Source organism: Psittacula echo (assembly GCF_963264785.1).
Source record: "Psittacula echo genome assembly, chromosome: 9".
Lineage (NCBI taxonomy): Eukaryota > Metazoa > Chordata > Aves > Psittaciformes > Psittacidae > Psittacula > Psittacula echo.
This window is the reverse complement of record NC_137745.1, coordinates 3,712,594-3,733,049: the sequence shown is the minus strand read 5'-3', so window position 1 is coordinate 3,733,049 and position 20,456 is coordinate 3,712,594. Positions and strand designations below refer to the sequence as shown.

Here is a 20,456-nt window from a genome sequence, read left to right as displayed (position 1 = left end):
GTTCTTTACAATGGATTCTTTGTGGGAGATGGGTCGGAATTGTTCTGATGCTCTGTGGATTAAAGTCTTCAATATTCTGCCCATCTTGGTTGAAGGGGCTCTGTGTTCTTAAATACTGTGAGTCCATTTCAGACAGGCTGCAGTGAGGTAGCAGAAAACCAAAACTGGGATTGAAATTTTTCTGGCATTCCTTAGGCCAAACGGCATTTGATCATTTCAGCTTGGTTTGGGAAGACATCATGTTGGTGACAATGAAGGCGTCAGCAGCTCCTAGTCGTGTGTCCATGTGCATGTGATGATGAAGGCTTGTCTCCAATGTCATCCCCTCCTGCCCTGTGGCCAGTTTCTGCTGTTTGGCTGCTTGGCCACATGCCGTGTGGTGAAGATACCGTAGCTGAGATGTTTTTGCTTGTTACTGTCCTTCCCATCTTGAGCCTACTTGTGTGCTCCTAATAGGAATCCAGTCAGGGATCACAGCACTAAGCTTTGCAGGACCTGCACACAGTACAGTGCTCTGAACAGTGACCCTACTTCATTCCAAATCCATTCTGAAGGGAGCCACCCATCTTTTACTAACATTTTGAATATATTTGCTTTTGTGTTTGTATTTGAAAAATACAGAACTTATATCCTTTCTTTTGAGGGCCTTCTACCTTTCAGGTAGGGAACTTTGGGAAAAATAAGACGGGAATAAAAGCAACATTGCTTCAAAGTGCAGTATCAGATTTCACAGTTCTTGTAGAAAGCTCATTTTCTTGATGATCTGAAATTTTCCACATGTAGCTTAGGAGAATAATGTGAGAAAAGGTGTTTGGAGCATGTTTATAGCAAACTACAGTAGAAGCTTTCAGTGTATCTAAAAACAGGCTCCAGTTTAAATAAGTGGAACATTTTTTTTTACCTCTGCATAGCACGTTTTGCTTCAAACCCTTATGAAAGAAACTGTACAATTTATTTGATTTCATTGTATTATGACCCTGTTACAAGCGAACATCTCAGAATCAATGTTTTAAGCATGTTTGCTGTAGAACATGCTTACTGTGCTTGTCTCCACAAGAGGCATTCATTACCCAGAGCAATAGTCTAGAGTTTAATTTATGTGATAGGGTCATATTCCTAAAATATCAGCCAGGCAGAGCAGAAGGTGGTGTTTCAGACCACCTTCTATCTACATTGCTGTCCACTGACAGAAACTATCAAAAAAGGCTCAGAGGGAGGGTAGCAAATATTTTCTGTCTGCTTAGGAAGAGTTACTCAAATTTGAGCTTTCACAAACTGAATTTCCTATTTGTCTCTTTGCCATTGCATGAAAATACATCGTTGTATCATTTAGTATGTTGAAATACTGCTGAAGCACCCAATCTAACAATTTTTTGTGCTATGACCTTGCTGTGACTTTGGTTTACTTCTTAAATAGGTGGCAGGTCTGCGAGCCTTGACTGTTTCAGCTAAAAGACAGAAAGCCTTTGATCAGTTTAGCTTTCATGTAACACAGTAAGTCATTTAGCTGGGTGACAAAGAGCACCTAGATCTGGAAACCACCATTGTTCTGGAAAGCAGCATGTCCAAGCTATTGACTCAGTCATGTTTCATTCACAGTTCTTTATTGATAGTGTTTTTACATTTTTAATAAAACCACATTATCACACTGATAAAAGTGACTCGTTTTATTTGGGAACTTTTGAAAATCCAGAAGTGTAAGAGAATGGCATTGTAATAGTTTTGCAAATAAATTAAAGGAAGGTGAATTCTGTGTTTATTATTTAAACTTTGCATGGTGGTAGTTTTAATTACATATCCTGGAATTATTTTCTGTGTTAGTAATTCCTGTAACCACCTCTGTGGTGTTTGTTTCCCTCTTTGTCAAGTGTGTGTGTCCCAGCAGCATTCCAGTCATGTTATGAGGTGAAGAGTGTCTTATCTTGAGGCACCAAGACTCGGGGGACTTAACCTCTCTTCATGGGTCTACGCTGCAGGCACCTGCCCTGAACCTTTAGAGTTCAGCTGCATGGAGGAGAAAACATGACCTGCCACTGAAGAAACTTAAATGGTTAAGTTTCAGTGTTACTATAAATGGAGTATGGTGTAGAGATACACTAGAACTCCTTCTAGTACTTAACAATGCTGAATATTTTTCCTGGGAGCTGACTGAGTCATCTGTCTTTTTGCTGCTCAGTAAATAGGAATGCCATGTTTTCTAAGCAGATGGAAGAATGTGAAAATCACTGTTTCCTGCAGAAAATGTAAATTATGCTTCTCCCTTTGTCTTCCTTTTTCTTTTACACACTCACTTTGTTTAGGATACCCTTGTTGGGTCATGCTGTTCTGCACCAAATAAATCACCTGTAGCCTTCTGTGTAGGAAGTACAATTAGTCTGAGGAGTGAAGCAGTTGTATGTCCATCAGCTTACTCATCCAGGTATTGTCGGTTCTGAAGTACCTTACACAGTGCTGTCAGTTGATGCTCTTTTAACAGTTCCCTTTTTATGTACTGGTATATTGACTGTTGTGGCTTTTACCAGGAGGAGGATTGTGCATATCTGAGCACATGCAGTCACAGGACAAGGCCAGCCAGTGAGTGGCAATGTACATGTCTAGGACACTCTATTCTTCTGTAAGTACTTTAGGTTTCTCTTGCACACAGAAGCCCATTCCCCTGGGCAGGGGTGGGTGGCCCAAGCGCAGCACCATGTTAAGACACATGCTGAAAACACTAAGCTCTGCTAGGCCAAAGAATTTGATTTTATTCCATGCTGCTCTTTTTGTGGCATTATCTGCTGCCCTTCTTTCCATGTCATCAGTTTCTGGCCTACTTACCAAGGGTACTCTTTCAGTTGGTATCTGGGTAGCAGGGTGAAGAGAATTTATTTCAGTCATAGTTTAAGTGGTCAGCAAGGACTTTTACTTATGTTTATCAAGTAGTTTGTAGAACTGAAGCAGTTATCGATGTAAGTCAGTGGATGTAAGAGAGAGTATGAATGTGCTATTTTGTGCAGTTACGCTTTTACAATATGATGAGAAAGAATTCAAGAGTGTTTCACGATAACAGTTGAAGCAGTAAATACGGTTACAGTTAGGTTTGGGGAGGCAATTTTGCCATGTTCTGCCTGTCACAGTTAGCATTTTCAAGACATATTAAGTTGAAATCTGCTTTAAGCTGTGCTGCTCAGCTCTGATTAACAATATGTGATTCTTGGAAGAATCCGCAAGCAAGCTCTGCAAGTGGTATTGCTGTCCCTAGACTCTGGCTCCTTCCTGTGTGCAGGCCTTTGAAAGGAAGAGGAGGAAAAAGTGGGTGGAGGTGATTGAATGCAGAGGTCACTGTTTTATGTTCTTCTTGCCATGTCAAGCATAATGTGTCCCTTGTTGGCAGGCATGGTCAGATGGAGGAGCCAGAGCAGAACAGTCTATTTAATCACTGGATTTTGGGTTTGGCCATGGATTTTCTGGCATCCATGTGTCTGCACAGTGGTAGCCAGAGCTTGGTTCCAGGAGTAAGTGCTTTTCATATACTTTGTAAAAGGAGGGGAGCCAGCTTTTGCCAATTTTTCTGTATGTGTGTATGTGACTTTTTGGTTTCCTAAATTAGCTTTTTGTCATCTTACAAGAAAGTCAGTAAAATATCTGTCAGATAAGTGAATCACTAAGCTGGCCGATGAAAGAAATCTATCAGTTATAATGAGAAATATTTGCAAGGCCTGATTCATAGCAGTGTTTCATGATTAGGCTGTATCCATTAATATTGAATTTTCTGTTGTTCCTCTAGTTTGCTGTTTTATTATGCTCTCCAGGTAGGCTGTTTTATATGCTCTCAAGGAAATACAGACTACTGTGACTTTGTCTGCAGTATTTGGTAGACTAATTCCCAGAATTACACCTTATTTATTCTCAGATCTTTGATAGAAATAAAGCAGTGGTACAAAATGATGGGTTTACATAAGGCACCTTGAGAGGGGGGTGTAGAAATGTTCAGTATCTACATAAATGTGTGGCTGCTGCTTCTTAGGATATCTTTTATCATGAACTAGAGGTTTATCACTTGGGAGTCTGGATTAATTAATTGTCCTTGGACAAGTAAGTGAAGTAAATCTGCCTCATATTACACAGTCCTAAGGCTGTCTGTAGCCTATTTCACGCAGATTTAATTCCTAGGGAGTTTCCCAATTTCAAGGGTATCCGTCCTCTTACAACATATAGGATGATGTGAAGTAATACTCAAACTAGGCAGCTGACAACTTCTGCGGATTAAGTCTCTGGTGCTGTATTATGATTCTTTTGTTTTGATAACTTGTTTTGATGGCTTGTTGAATTGAGTAATTTTTGGTGACTTCCGTGCTTGGTACTTGATATCTCAAATCATGTGCTTTTTGTGCATGAATTGGAAATTTTATGCCATTTATCCCAATTTATGTTGGCCCAGACTGAATTCTGTGTTTGAGATAGTGGAAGAAAACATGCAATAGTTCATAAATTCATTCCAATCCCTTTGCAATTTAATCTCCTCATGACTGTTAGCAAATGGGAATAGAAAATAAAAGGCATTTCATTTTATAGCACCCTTTTCACAGATATGCAGCTTTTCAGCATTAATGTTTCGTGTGTCGTGAGAATTCAATTTTGATCTTGAGCCAGCAGAGAAAATGCCCTTGGACATCTTCACATGCTATTGATTCTTGGAGTGTCTGGTCCTAAGAACATGAAGCACCTCCTGTTTCTAATGAGCCTGTGTCTGCATGGAGGTATTGGAAAAGTTAATTAAAGGTGCAGTGCACTTTAATTAAAGTCTGTTAAACTCTGGTGCCCATGATTTTATTAGCTAATGGAGTGGCCTGAGGTCAGGGTAATTTAATCCTTGACTTTAAAGGTAAGGACCCTGTTGACAGACAACACAACCAAGAAACTTTTCTTTAAGGTTTGTAAATGTGTCATGAATTTACTCTTGAGGACAAATCCATTTGTGAGATGCAGAATGGAGAAGTAAAATCAGCAAGGGCAGTGCTGGAATTCTCTTTCAGGGAATTCTAGTTTGATCTGTCGTAAGGTCTGTATCATGTCAGGCTTCATCTGGAAAGATGAAGCCTTTTGTTTCTGGATTGTGATTAGTGCTCATATTTTAGGCACTAATAGTAGCCAGCAGGGAGAGGAAATTGGGAGGGGGAGTAGGATATGGTAGCCTTGTCTTAGCACAGCCTCACTGAGTTGCTGGGTCAGAGAGGAAGCAAGCTTGCTGCCAAAATGGTGTATATTTTTTTTTTCCCCCAGTCTTTGGTAACTCCTGAAGTTCTCAGGCATATTCTGAGCCTTCTCTGGTGTCCTGCTATCAAATCCACACTTGTAAAAACACGACTTTTGCTGTTGTGATGTTTGTATTGCGCGAACGTTTCAGGAGGGACGCAGATATTGCTGACTGCACTGCAAGAGAAATACAAACAGTGACGAAGATCCACTGTTTACAGAGCACTATCCTGGTGGTGTACGGGTCTGAAAAGAGCTGTGCTGGTTTTACAAACATTTAGTTTGCACGTGTTAATGTGAATCTCTTCCACATCAGGAGTGTAGGCTCCTGAGTGGTTAAAATAAAGAACATTCTTGCTGACTGCGTGGACTTCTGAGTGCACTATTGCAGTACTGCTATATAGGCAGACACTACGTCACGTTGATATCTTTGTTTAGCTTGTCTGTGCTTTATCATGTTGCCTAACAGTTTTAATAGAAAAGAGAGAGGGGGAAAAAAAGAGACCAGTATGAATAGTTGTAAGTAGAAGTATCTGAAAGCAGCAGATCTGGAGTGCCTTACACCAGCTGCACACGGAAACAAAGAGAAGTATTGAGAGAGGCACAATAAATGTGTTTGCTATCTCTGCTTTCAGTTGCAGTGCAGACTCAAGCCGTCACAGTAATGAATTTTGAAGCCTGGAGTTTGGACTTGGGGAATTTTATAAAACACAGTTGTTTTATCAGAGTGTTGTCTTGCCAGCTGTATGATGTGAGTCTGGTTACCATGGAGTGTGGTCAGTTAGAGGAGACAAATGGAGTCAGTAAAGCAGCATTCTGTGTGGTAGGCTCTGCTGTGGTTTCGCCCTCTCTGGTTTAAATTCAAGTTTGGTAAGGAGGAAAGTGGGGGAGAGAAGTTGCCATTTTATTTAAATAAAAAGCAGTTTTAGCCTTAATCAAACATACAGGCCACATGAAAACTCATGGTGCAGTACAAATACTGTATACAAATGTGCAGTTTATCCCCATAAACAACACAGAGATATTTTTCCTCTTGATCTTGCCCTGTCATCTGGACTCTCTTGTTTGGTATTGTTCTCTGCTTGCCTGGTGTCTGCGGGGTGGGCTGTACAAGATGCTGAACACTGGCTGCTTGTATCTTCTCATGAGGAGGCGCTCAGTTCTTCTTGCCTGTCCTGTAAGAGTTTGAGTATGTAAGAGCTCTTGCTGCTCCTGCCTCCTCACCACTGCCATCTGTTTGAAGCTTTGTTAATTAGATTAATTGTGGCCACATGGCCCTGTGGTGCTGCAGAAACACTGGACAGTTTGGTGTGGTTACCTGAAGGCACTGGTATCCCCTGCATAATTACCACGTTTCCAGACAATGAGGACAGTGTATTACCAAATTCGACAGGCTTTAATTTGAAGCCATTTCTTTCTTTGCTAGATTTCTTTCAAATGGGTTTCTTGAATTCCAACATAAAATAGCGATAGCACTTTTACCAGAGTTTGTACTCAATCTGGGTGTTAATACTGAATCATAGAATCCCAGCTCGGAAGGGGCCTCAAGGATCATCTGGTTCAGCATTTCTAGGCACAGCGTGACCTAGACTAGATGGCCCTGCACCCTGTCCAGCCCAGTCTTGAAAGTGTCCAACGCTGAGGAACCCACCACTTCCCTGGGGAGATGATTCCAATGGCTGATTTTTCTCTTTGTGAAAAACTGTCCTCTTCAGAATCTTCCCAGAGGAGTATCTATAAATGGTGGTGTTACCACACATAGAGTGAGATGAATGTGTATTTTTAATCTCTTTTATATTTTTTTAAGCACACACACACACACCCCTCCCCCCCCTTGAGGTAACTATAGAATCAGGTTCCTGAGAAAAGGAAAGGTTTTTAACAGCATGTAGAGTTCTTTTGTCTCTTGTAAACACCAGTGTTAGCTTTACATGGGCATCTAAATTGCCTGTGTTCCCATGAGGAGTTACTCAGAAGTCAGTTGGAGTTAAGTGCCTGTGTGGAATTTGTAATTCCTGTAATGGTATTTTGTGTTTGAGTCCTCAGAAGTGATCCGAGGTCCTGCAGAGAGAAGTGTGGTTGCATACAGGTGGGATGAAAGTATCACAAACCATAATTGATCAAAAGTTTTGTCTTTTGACATTGGTATTAACTTATTTTTGTCAAAGGTACAAGTGGGAGAGGTTCCTCACTAGAGAGAAACTGGTATGATGTGGTTTACATCTGAAGTTTACAGTATGAACACTGTGTAGGTGGAGGTTTCTCCTGGCACAGGCTGAAGACAATATTCAGACATTTTACTGATACAAAGATTATTTCATGAGAGGTCTTTTTGCTTAAAGCTTCTCCCATGACAGTGGGGCAGTTGTGGGGCTTCCCATGTAACACTTTGGGTGTTAGGAAGAGGAGAGGGGCTGGATGTCTGTCTCGGAGCATTTGCAGTAGAGAGCAGTTTTTACTATTTAAAGCTGAGATGGAAAGTTCCTATTTAGATTTGGTGCCAGAGTCTTTAATAGAAATCATGAATTGTGGTGTATTATAGGTCGGTTTATATTTGCTAGTTTATATTATGCTGACTAAATTGGCAAAATGCTTATTTTTACTGGTAAACAGTCAGGAGGTTTTCTCCTCACTCATTCCTTTTCCAACAAAACACTGTTTGTCGTGTGTGGAATTAGGGCAGCATTTTATAAATCATCTGTCATGGCGATGATGTGAAAATGTGTGGTGGCATACAAAGATTTCCATTGTCAGGTACTGCAGATGGAGTTAACTTGATCCTAATTTTAGTTCTGGAAATTACGGCCATGTAGAAAACAAAATGTGTCTGGCAGGGTAGGAAAAATACAAATTCTGAACTCTAGCGAAAGTGGCTATTTCAGGGAAATTACCAGAACAGGTAACCCTGGTTAATTCAGCTCCTCTCCAACCGCCTTATGAAGTCCCCAAAGCGTTGTTTTAACATCTTTGAATCCCCATGAGTCTAAATACGACCTGTGGCTGTAAGGATGTGAGTTGCAGTCAAGTCCGTAGCTGCTGGTGAAGCAGCATTGTGCTTTAGTGAGACATTTAATTGAAATGGGAAAAGTTCTGTGTGCTTAGTAATGAGATGGGATGTGTTTATGTGCAAGCTCATTGTATCAGTTCTGGGAATATTCATACACAGCTCCCGCACGCTGTGTGAATGGCACTTTCTGGTAAGTGTAGATTTATATACAGTTTATGCTCTCCTCAGTACTCTACCACCAGTCTGCCTAGTTGAGCATTGGCATTCTTATAGTGAAATGTTATCATTCTTATGCTGAAGAATAGTGCTGTTCTGTTCATTGCTCCAAGCATAGTTTAAAAGTATAGAGAAGGATGTTTAAGGACAAACTTAAAAATCTACATCAGCAAGTTCCAGTTTTCTCCCTAGTTTTTACCTTGCACAGTTATATACCAGAGAAGCTTGGTTTGGACAGCATTTCATAAAAGGAATCGTTTGAATGTTTATTCAGTTTTAGATCTTGACTGTTTGGCATCAGTGTGATCTGTAGCCCTGGAATTTATAACCACAACCATAAGAAAAGGAAGAAAGCTTATTTCAGTGCGAACAGTCATGCTTTGCAGAATGAGGTAATGAAAGTTCAGTGTTGGAGCTGCAGCTTGTAAGAAGGAATGCTTCTGAATAAAACTGCTGTTGGAAAGCTGCATTAGCTCAACCATTCAGATTATCTGGGGTGAGTTGACCCCTCTCTTACTACCTTTTGTGAAGTGTTTATTCCAGCATAAAACACTGGAGTATGGTTTATGATACTTTATTTATCTTACAGCTGTGTTAAATGTGCTTGTGCAGACCTGACATCTGTTTGGGAGAGTTTTGTGCAAGAATGTTTTCAGAGAGCATATTGTTTTACCTCTCTTCTCCCTGTTGTGTTCATTCTCACTTCTTGTCTTCCTGCAGGTGAAGCAGCCCTAAGAGGTGAGCCCAGAATGCAGTCCCTTCCAGTGTCCTCCGTTCTAACCAACCATCGAACAGGCCCTCCTCCTATCAGCCCCAACAAGAGAAAGCTCAGCATGGACCAAGGGGACGACGAGCTAGACTGTGAAAATGACCACGTTTCTAAAATGAGTCGAATGTTCAACCCACATCTGTAAGTATCTGGCTTCTGTTTCTTCTGCTTCACAGAATGTAATGCTATCCTCTTCATCTCTGTGTGTGCTAAAATCATACTACATCCAAAACTTTGTGCTAGGTTTTTCCTTTGTTCCAGTCTGTCTGGAAGATCTGCACAAAGGCTGGTGTGATTAGGTGGGTCATCTTGTTTTCTTTTGTTTTCATACAGCATGAGGTAACAGGAATTAGCTCAGCTTAACTATTTATAGTAAAACGCACGTATTCACCTCGCGATTTCTGAAGTATTGTTCATTTGTTCTGCGTAATCTGCTCCTTTCACTTCCCCTGATTCTGAGCTCTGCACTCTCTGCTGGTGGGGGTGGTGAGGCAGGAGGAGGAGAAACAGAAGTGCTTTGCATTTTTTCGAGGCCAGGATTGTGAGCCAGCTGCTCTGTAGTCTGCCTTGACAGCTGGGTAAGCTGCAGTTGTTGCTAAACATTACTTAAAGGATTGTGCCTCAGCTCTGACAGTCAGATGTGGAATTTTTCCTACAGGTAAGGTGTAGATGAGTTAGGTGCATGTGTTGGGTAATCATCAAATGCCATTCTTGCTCTGTTCTCATTCCTGGGAATGCAAGTCTGGTTGGCATGAAGTACAGGCTTAGAGAATTCCTTTCATTCTTGACTGGAGGAAGTGATTGGAGCGGTTCAGCAGTCCAGGGCTGCCTGATAGCTGTGTGCCTTTCCCTGCTGCCTCAGCTCCTGCAGCCTCGGCATTCCTCGCATTCCATGCTGCTGTGGACTGTTGTGTTCAGTCATAAGATGCGGACAGAGGTATTTAGCCTCAAATAAATCACCACAGTGTTAGTCAGAGGCTGGGCCTGTAGTCTGCAGTCTTGGAATTTGTTACAAATCAGGAATCCAGCACTGAAGTAATGCAAAACAATAGAAGCTCACAAGCAGAGGGGAGACTTCTCATTTACAGCATACCTTGTTCTTTGGCCTAAAAACTTAACTATTTATAGCCTTTCTCTGGACCTGAGAATGCTGGTATTGGAAAGAACTGTGTGCTGCATTTCTGTGGCATACATACATGACAAAGAAATCTGTGTAATTTCTTAATTGGTGTGTTTGAATTGTGGGAAAAGGTGTTATTTTCTTTAAAACCCAATTGCTGATGACGGAATCAAGCACAGCTGGCAGTTACGTGCATTATACAGTGGAGGTCATAAAAATAATGAAGTCTGAACCAGCAGACTCATGTGCAGCTAAGGTTCAAACCTAAAAGACAGGGGCAGTTAGTTACTTTCCGTGATTCCCTCAGGTATATTTGAAAACTCTCTGATCTTTTCCAGCATGGAACGTTTTTACTCAGTAGATTCTGTGATTTTTATATATGAAATGTGCATCTTTTCTTCTTTTAATAAAAAGCACTGGTTGTCTGCCCAGTGTTCATGTGATGGGACTGAATTGATTTCAGTTAAACCTGCATGTGAATCTTAATCTGAAATAGCGTATGTGAGGCCATCTTTTTTCTGCTTTATTCTGTAAGTTTGATCTAGCCATATGAAAATACACTTTCAACTGAATATTGCAAAACCTCAGACTTCTGTGATGAAGCTGAAATAACTGACTATCAATAGATTTCAGATACAAGGAAAGTTCATGTATGTTCTCTGAATTTTACTCCCACTTCCCTGCCATCACCACCAATGAGGTTATTTTTTTGAATGGTTTTCATATTTCCCCTCTGTTTTGGATGAGGATGTTCTGGCTTAACAATAGAAATGAATTTCTCAAACTGTGTGCAGCTGTCCTAAAAGTGTGTGTTGGGCATGGGAAGTGTGTTGTAGAAGCTTGACTTGTTTACACTGAAGACAAGGCAGTAGATTTGGGAAAATAAATACTTAATGGGACAGAATAATGGCAGCCCCACTGTAGTGACCTCGAGGTTTAGAAGTGTAAGTTTGGCAACATTTGGTTTAGAGAACCAGTGCCATAAGAGATGTGGAGATGGCATGATACCTTCGCTGGTAGCAAAGGCATTTTATTTTGTGTGATTTGGACTGTAAAGGAGAAGTTTAGAGTCTGCATTTTTAGCTTTTCAGGACAAAATCCCTGAAAACATGGGATGAACGAGTTGCTGCCACACAAGCTGGGCACAGCTGCCCTGGTCAGTGTTAGGGCTATGTCTTTGCCTTGTAGTGGTGTTTAAATGTCCAGATGGGCAGATCTTTTTCATTTGGAAGACACAAGTTTTTATTGCCATGAGCAGCTCCTGTTCAGACATTTGGGTCTGTGATGATGTTGGTAGAATAGTGAATCAGTTTTATATTAATTGTCCACCAGCACATTGTGGTTGGAACGTCACTGAACAGGGCAGGAACTGTGTGCTGTGGTTCATTGTAAATGGTAGAACCTTTTGTTAGCAATTGGATGGTAACTCTTAGGTACCAGCACCCTAGCATCTCAGTGGGAATAAAGCCATTTCAGTGCTTTGGAAGCATGATGAGCAATCCAGTGATGCCAGCCTTTAGCTTGGGAATGGAATGAGGTGTAACTCCCCAGCGTGTCGTCTTTGATTTGTACTGGGGTATGTTTACTTCTGTCATGGAAAACACAACTATTGGCCTACAGTCTCTGGAGCAGAGTGAATCAAATGACCTGGCAGTCCTCCTGTGTTTGTAAAGTATGTCATGGAATTCCTGTGCAGAGAACAATTTATCAAAGGCTCTGTTTTTTCAGGGGAGATAAGTCTCAGCTGTAGGATAATAAAATACCCTTGAGACCTTGTGGATGACTTTAAAAAGTCAGTATGTGAGACTGCCTGCCTTCCTTACAGCAGCATACAGACTCTATTTATACAGCTTCTGTGTTTTCATGGCCACAGAGATTACATCCATAGCTCCTTACTTGGGAATAGGAATGCTTCCACCCCAACTTAAACCCCAGCTATTGTCATATGAAACTCCTTTATTTGCATTTTACGCTTTCTTGTGTGACCCTCAAGTGTTTTACGTAAAACGCACTGGCTGAAGTATAATCTTGTTGAAGTAAAGTGTGCTTTTTTTAACCATACTTTTATTCTCTGGTGCTTTGTAAAGGAGCAGCGAGCTTATTGTAAGCCTCGAGCTGAAATGTGCCTTTCTTCTGATGTGTGTAACTTCACTAAAATGGCCTCGATTTCCAGAAGAGCAGTTCGGAAGGTGATTTGTACAGGCGTTAAAGCGCTTTCCGTGCGGGTGTACCGGTACCGACCGCGGCCGCGGGAGTGCTGTGCCTTTAAGCGAGGGCCGGGGCCGAGCCCTGCGTGGTTCGCGTCGATCGGCCGGAGGCGTTTTCCCCTTTGCTCCGTGGAGCTGCAAACAAAGGGCTGCGGGCTGACATCAGCCGGCCCCGGGGCAGCGCTTGTGCCATAAGAGTCCTGCCGGGGGCCCCGGCTCCGCCGGGCTGGGTGTTGTGGAGGAATGGCCCTGGGCTGGTTTAGCTGCTCTGGTTTCGAGTAGGAAGTAGCAAATACACAGCTCTGAACTGCTGTTAGGCTAGGGACAGTTACAGCTAATAACATAGAATCATGGACTCTCAGACTGGTTTGGTTTGGAAGGAACCTTAGAATTCATTCAGTTCCAACCCCTGCCACAGGCAGGGACACCTTCCACTAGAGCAGGTTGCTCCAAGCCCCTGTGTCCAACCTGGCCTTGAACACTGCCAGGGATGGGGCGGCCACAGCTTCTCTGGGCACCCTGTGCCAGCACCTCAGCACCCTCACAGGAAACAGCTTCTGCCTAAGAGCTCATCTCAACCTCCCCTCTGGCAGGTTAAAGCCATTCCCCTTGGCCTGTCCCTATAGGCCCTTGTAAAAAGCCAAATAATTTGGCATTTTCTTGTAATAAAAGCAAGGTCTACACATCAGAAAGGTAGTTCAACGTGTATCGTGTAAAGTGATGTTTAGTTTTAAATATACCCGTACATCAGACCCAGGCACTTCTGATACACATGCTGCGTTGTGTCTTCACTTTTATTACAGTGAACAATCTTGGCAAATCTGATCCATAAAGCTGAGCTTGATTCCTGGAGTTTGGAAGCTGCTGTATATTATAAGGCTTTTACCATGACTATTCAGTGGAGTTTGCTTGCTTTAATGACACTGCCATAGAAATTATCCTGACATCCTTTTAAAAAAAATCTGCCCTAAGCTCTATGGAAAGTTCCCTGGACTCAAAGACCATGGGGTAGAACAGGCTTCAGGAGATCATTTCATCCCACTTCCTGCTCAAAGCAGGGTCAGCTCTGTCCTCTTCAAGCTTGTAGTAGCTCAAAGCAAGGAATGTTGAGTTAAGATCTGGAGGACTCTATCCCCCTCCTCTTTCCGTCCTCCCTGACCATGGCTGAGGTGCCAGGTAGGAAGTGTCTTGCAGAACACCAGGTCCCTGCTGTGGTGGAGGCTGGCTCCAGCTGCAGGCAGGGCTCAGTAAGATTTAGGACTGGGTTGCAGAGGTAATGTGGCAGTTTTCAGATAGCTCTTTGCTGTAACTGCTGCTTTTTGGGTTCCAAGCTCCATGGCGGATTAAGAAATACGTTTACACTGTCTTTTTATTGTGACAAATTGGAATTGGAAAAAAGAAAACCAAAACCCCAACACACAGAGCTCAGAACACCCAAAAGGTCTCTCGCTTGCATGCATCTTCACTCAGTTCTCCTGGCACAAACACGCCTTTGAAGTGTTTTAGGATTAACCTGGGTGTTTGCAAAGCAGTCCTGGTGAAGCTGAAATCCTCCCTATTGCCTGTGCAGCTGTTACAGTGTGCCTCCTGTTGATGACTGGGCAAAGGAGCAGGCTTGGAACTGCTTTTCCCATTTTTAATTCTTTCCATGTATTCATTGCTTGAATGCTGGACCAAATCAGATACATTTTCTTGTTTATTAGCAGAGATCATGCACCACACCGATACTCTTAAATTGTTTCCAACCCATATACATTAAATTGAACCTTCAGAGTCAGGCTTGAAAGAGCAAATCTATCCGAGTTAGTATTTAACACTGAGTTTTGCAGAAGTTCTCATCCAAGGGAGAATTTCTGAAAGCACTCAAGTCCCTTTTAGTTCAGGAGGGGGTAGGCAAGCACATGTGAACTGGTTGTTAGGAGCAGTTTCAGGGCTAAAAGTTGATGGATAGCTTATCAGTCCTTTCCCAGAGGACCCTATCAGAGGACCCTGAAAAGTCAGGCAATGTTAGCTCAGGTGTCTCCTCTTGCCAGCAGCAAGGGTTTGTTAGCTAGCTCCACAACACTGAATACCAATCCAAAGTCTGATAGCTAAGCAAGAGAAAAGAACCAGTAACATTTAGAGACACATTCTAGATGTATATCCTAACCATATGGAAACCAGGGTTTAATCTCACTTCTCATTTAACCATTTTCCCAGATGTTTCCTGCAGTTTGACAGATGTACCATTTACTAGAAAGTTGCGCTCTTGAGAATTAGAATGTTATGGACACGGTTGCTATAGACAATGGCTCTGTAAGGATAAGATTTGGAATAAAACATTACATTAATTTCTGGTTGAATAAGTAAGTTTTTTCCCCAGACTGAAAGCTCTGGCCTGGGCAGTCTCCTTTCATTTTCTCTCATGTTGTAATGTGCTACACAAACACCCAGCTGGCTTTAACTCATTCCTGCAGCGTTGCTGAGTGCTGACTCTGGACAAATGGTATTATTTCTCAGTGTTGAAAGGTGAAAAGTATTCCACTGTCTATTTCTAGCTGTACCTAAGTCAAGTCACCTTTATGTTTCGTGTAGAGCTCTGCCAGCGCTGGCAGAGCTCAACTTGACACATAAAGGTGACATTTCCATTGTGCAGCATGGCCACCCTGCAGAAAGCAGGATCTGACCATCATTTAACAGGGCTTCATCCCTTGGGTTGTGTGGCTGGAGGACAGAATGCCTGACTGGAAAGAAAGAGGGGAGTGGGATGAGTTCAGTTAAGCCATGAGAAAAACCTCCCGAAACATCTGGGGAGCAGTCGTGGTGCGCTGCAATTACTGTTCTGTGTAGTCTTTAATGTGGCACAGATCTGCAGTTCCTGTAGGTAATGGAGCGGTTGCATACTGCAGTCAAGTTAAGGTTGATTCGTATGTTCCTATAAAAGTCCTGTCCTAAAAGGCCTTGTCTGTCAGGGCTGTTTGTGGGGTGTGTGTTGGAGCTGCTATCGGAACCATAAGAAATGATGCTTCATGAATCTGTTTTTAATTAGTAACTTTTAGGATTCATAAATCAGGACTTTAAAAAGAGGGGGAATTAAAGCCCCCCAAACACTTTTGCTTGTGGTTTGCTTTTCTAACTAGAGCCTCCCTTAAACAAGAAGTTGCTCTGAGAGGATACTGCGGATTGCAGAATTCAATGGTTAACTTGGGCACATTAACTCTAAAGTGTCCTGTCAAACCTGCTACTGTTGTGGTCTGTTTGGTTATCAGCTCTTGAAAGGAGCTGTTTTACTGTATTTGTATGAATAGTTGTACAAGATATAATGAAGCTGTTATTGTATTTATAGTGCTTCCAGGGGTTTAGGTAATTCAGATTTTATTAGCAATTACAAACAGTTCCAATACGCTTTTAATGAAATCTTCTTTTCATGGGCTGTTTTATAAAATAAAATCTTATCAGCTAATGTTACGTTGTGTATCTGATGGATAGAGACCATAATTTGTAAGCTTTCATGATCCAGGCCCTTTTCCCTGGGTGGTTCTTTCTCATAGGAACCATTGAAGCTGGAAAAAAAAGCTCTATCCTCCCATCTCCTGACAGTCTGACACAGTTAATTCCAGCACTGTGACCTTGTTTCCAGAGACTGGCTTGTGTTGTTAAAGCTCTTAGTAATAAATGTGCCATTCTCAGGTGGCTGGGATCTTTTACTTCCCACACGATCTATTTGAAGAAAGTGATTCGTCAGCTCCTCTACCATAAGATTCTACTTGATGCAGTCTTTTAGGTGACTGAACTAAATAAACTCGTAAACTTTTGAGAACTTGGGGGTCACAGACTGACTGAAGCTGGTACTTGCTGTAACAAAAAACATTTCCATGTCAAGCACTGAGTGAGGAATGAAAGTATTTTTCCAAATAACGTGGAAAATATTGTAAGGAATAATGCAGAAAATACATTTAGAAAATGTAACCGCCATTTTTTATTTCCTCTAACAGTTCTGAGCAGTTTCACCATTGAGTTTCACCACCTTCAACTTTTCCCAGAGCCTGCAGAACAGCCTGATGTCCCCTGGTGATATTGGGCACACATGTATGTGGTGAATCTTGTTCCACTAGGATATGCCCTGCTGCTGTCTGGATTTTCTGTACAAGCTTTCTCCTGACATTGGCCCATAGTTTTCTCTTTGTGATCATAAATAGTTCTTACAGTATTTTCCAGTGACTCAGTAGAAAAGGGTTGTTTCATGTGCCAAGTTTGACTTCAAAAGGATGTTAATATGGCTGAATTATAAAAGCTGCACGTGATCCAGCACATGAATTGGTAGAATGGAAGAGGAAATGTCTGCCAGAGGTGTTTTGGTGGGCACTGCAGTTGGGTGCAAATTAATCATCTTATAGCTGCCTCTGAATCTTTCCAGGAACCCCCCTGACCTTCCAGCTGCCTTCATGGAAGACTGTGCTTCCCTTGTACTGTCAGATTTTCCTTCTTGTTAGAAACTTTAGGGAAAGTTTGGAGTGTCCCTTTAACCTAATCTTTTGTATCGTTTGCTTTTCTGGATGTTTTTCCCCTCCAAGTCATGCTTCTGCAGGGATACGTTTAGTTTCCATTCCAGCCATGAGTTGCCATTCTAGATGGTATTCTGTTTGTCTCAGTATAGGCAGTAGCCTTACTTGCTCTCCAGATGTGGACATTGGCAGGCTCTGCTGTGTTTCACTGACTTTCATTTGACTTTAAGACTTTTGTGCCTTCAAGTGCCCAGATATGATGTTGACTTCTGCACAAGTTTACCTTTGAGCTAGAAATGAAGCCTTAGTTCTGGGCCGTAACTGGCAGCCATAGGATTGAATTTCTGGTGTGTGCTGACGCGTCTGAGTTTTACAGTTTTACTGAAACTCTCTCCTAGAAAAGGGGCTCTCTGGAACAGTAGCACCAGCACCTTTTGAAGGCAGACCGCATCCTCTGCTGCAGCTGAAACGCTCACATCCCCTGTCTTTTGGTTTTCACAGTTGGTAGAAATAGTTTTTCACTTCTGTGTTATTTTAGTGTTGTGCAGGTTTTCCCAAAGGCCACTGTTGCTCTTTTGAGTTACAGGTAGGAGGCTGGATCAGGCAGGTCTTCAACATTTGGTTGCTTCTGTCTCCTTTCCAAGACAGGTGCTGTTCCTGCTCTTAGACAGTGAGTAGAAGAAGGAGGCCAGTGGTGCCACATTGCAGGTCAGAGGACCAGAAGGTTTCTTCTCTTTGCCTAATGCAACTGGCAGGAGCCTGAATATTTCTTGTGTTCAGTCTTTGAAAACTAAATCAGAGCTGATGGGAGTTGTACTGAGCTTGGTGTCCACCTAGATACAGTTAAACACAACTTTGAAGGGATGAAATGGGCTTATGTTTACCCTTTAGAAATCAGGGTGCATTTTAGGAAACTTTATATAATTACTGCAGTGTTCAGTTGTCCCAGGTCACTTGTTACTGTGGTAATACTGAAATGCTGGAGCTTTCTCTTGTTCTAGCTCCACTTTGGAGCCATTGGCGATTTATTTTTTTTCCTAACAGGCTAATTCATATTTCCAGCTGCGTCAGCAGAATCAATGAGATCACTCAGGGTTTCACATCTTTCCCACGTATTTACTACATGTTAAAATTGAGTTATTTCCATCTCAGGTATGGCCTCACGTAAAACCTATTCAAAATATTCAGGTGCTTTAAAATAAGCCATCAGGTCTACCTCACAAAAGGAGAGCTGAACCATAGGGATAGGAGGTGGTCAAGCAGGCAGTGGAAGTGCAGGGCAGAGAAGATGGTGAGAGAGCAGCGGTTTTAAGTTGACTTGGAGGGTCTGATTTCCCAGCTGACCTGCAGTCTGTACCTGTTGCAGGGAGGTAACTTTGCCGTTGCTTCTGGATTGTACACGTATGTGTTCCAGCAGTGACATAATGTTTCATTTAATTAATCCCAGAGTTTTCCTTAGGGATAGAATGAGTGATTGCCATTATAAAGCAACCCGTGCTACCTTTTAAAACAACCCTGTGAGTGCTGGAGCAGAGACAGCCAAACATTAAAAAAACACCCTGTGAGAAAAACAAGTAGGATCCCGAGATTGTGTTAATTGATTTTACTGTACATTAGATTTAGATTTCAGTTTTGTGGCTTTGGCTTTTGACTGAGGTCTTACATCATGCGGTTTCTCTTGAGTTCTTTCATACTTGAGACTATTAAGCCTTCAGGAAGGGAAGCTCTTCCGTGTCTGAGTGTGTTTGCTTGGTGCAGGCAGGCAGCAGTGGGACGCTCCTTTATGCATTTCACAGCTTAGTAGTAATTTGGTTTTTTTACTCTGTGAAATCTGCCCTCCTGGTTGGTTACATTCACAAGTAACTACCTGGTCCAAGATGTTACCTTGGAAAATCTGGCTTTGGTGAGATAAGTATAAGGAAGTCTGACTAGGTTTGTTTATATGTAAGGTTGCCCTATTTCTTGGTAGTTTGTTCTCAGTGGTTTTACTTTGACTTCTCATCTCAAAGGTGTTTCCACTGGCTGTATCACTGAGCTGGAGGAAAATCTTTGTGAAGTGAACCTTTTTAAGGATTCTGGGTAGAGAGGAGTGGGGAGGGCAGGGGAGAATAGGTACAGTTGGTGCACGTGTACTTATGGCTCTGAAGGACCTGGTGTGAATTATGATGCTTAGTGCTCCAAACCGGCCTGATGCTCAGGCTTAAAATTTCTAAAGAACAAAAGCTCTTTTCTGGGAAGAGTTAAGTCTAATTATTGGTGGCTGGAGAAGCTCAGAATCCTGCTCTGGGTGCCTTTGCTGAGCTGTTTCTAGCCTGAGGCAGAAAGTGAAGACTTTGCCACCTGCCTCTTCCCTTGTTAACCGCACTTGAAAGGGGGAGAAGTGGAGGATTTGCCAGCTACAGACCTCACTTGAGGAAGGCTTTGTAGCCATCTGGCTGACAAACTGCTGTTCTGGGCTCCTTCAGAACCAGTGCAGGAGGCATAGCTGCCTGGAGAAGGGCGTTAGTGGGAGAGATCAGTTGTCAGCTTTATCTGCACGTTGGTCTGAACACGATCTTCAGTTTGTCCAGAAGATTTCCTGCAGGGGGGAATATGCTGTGCAAATAATGCTTAAATCACAGCAGTGGCAAAAAGGGAAGGGCGTTATCTTTCTCAGGAAACCTGAGAAATCAGATGGGGCAGGAGTGATTCTTGCAAAAATCTCTTGCACGTTGCCTACTTGAAAGCTGTTTGGGATGGAGCACTAAGCTGTAAAAGGCTACTCAAAGTAACAGGGAAGTGTACAGCTAGTAAAATGGAATGGAGAAAGGGTTCTGTATTTAGGTGGCAGCCATTCAAAGTAGATGTGGTTTGAAGAGTGTATTGAGCTGTAGAAGGTTTTTTTTCATGTTATGAGTCCTTCAGATAATTGGCTGACACTCAGAGCAAACTGCTAAAACTTGCAGGTTTTGTTTGGGGTTTTGTAGTGAATTTGGATTACTTAAATAATCCTGAGTAAGGACTTTACTCTTTGGATATATATATATACATTTTGAAATACGACCTTCAGTTCTTGTTTTCCACCTCACAGTAACAGAATCTATGTATACAAGTAGATACTTTTGTAGGAAATGATCCCCATAATGTGGAGAAGATGTTTTATAGTGGTGGGTTATAAATCCTTAAGTAGTCTGTAACAAAAGCAGCTGTCTTCTTTCAGACCTAAGAGTTTGTGAATAAATAAAGTAAAATATGTTAGAATAGGTACATTATAAAGAGGCTGCAAATACTTAAACTGTATTTGAATTAAGTTACAGAGATGAAAGTTTGCTCTTAAGCAATATTGTGCACTGTGTATGTTTAAAGAAAACATCTAACATGGTAATTAAAAGCACTGTAAGTGGATACTTGTTCTTTCTGTGAGTGAAACACACTCCTA

The 20,456-nt window shown here is 42.0% G+C and overlaps 1 protein-coding gene across 1 annotated transcript in view; it reads left to right on the top strand.

Moving 5' to 3' along the window:
• The window catches only part of VGLL4 (vestigial like family member 4), a 44,838-nt gene that overhangs the window by 11,654 nt on the left and 12,728 nt on the right, over positions 1–20,456 (top strand). Inside the window, exon 2 of the mRNA XM_080625446.1 lies at positions 9,179–9,368. Coding sequence (XP_080481572.1) covers positions 9,179–9,368 — 190 coding nt within the window. The remainder of the gene's footprint in view (positions 1–9,178; positions 9,369–20,456) is intronic.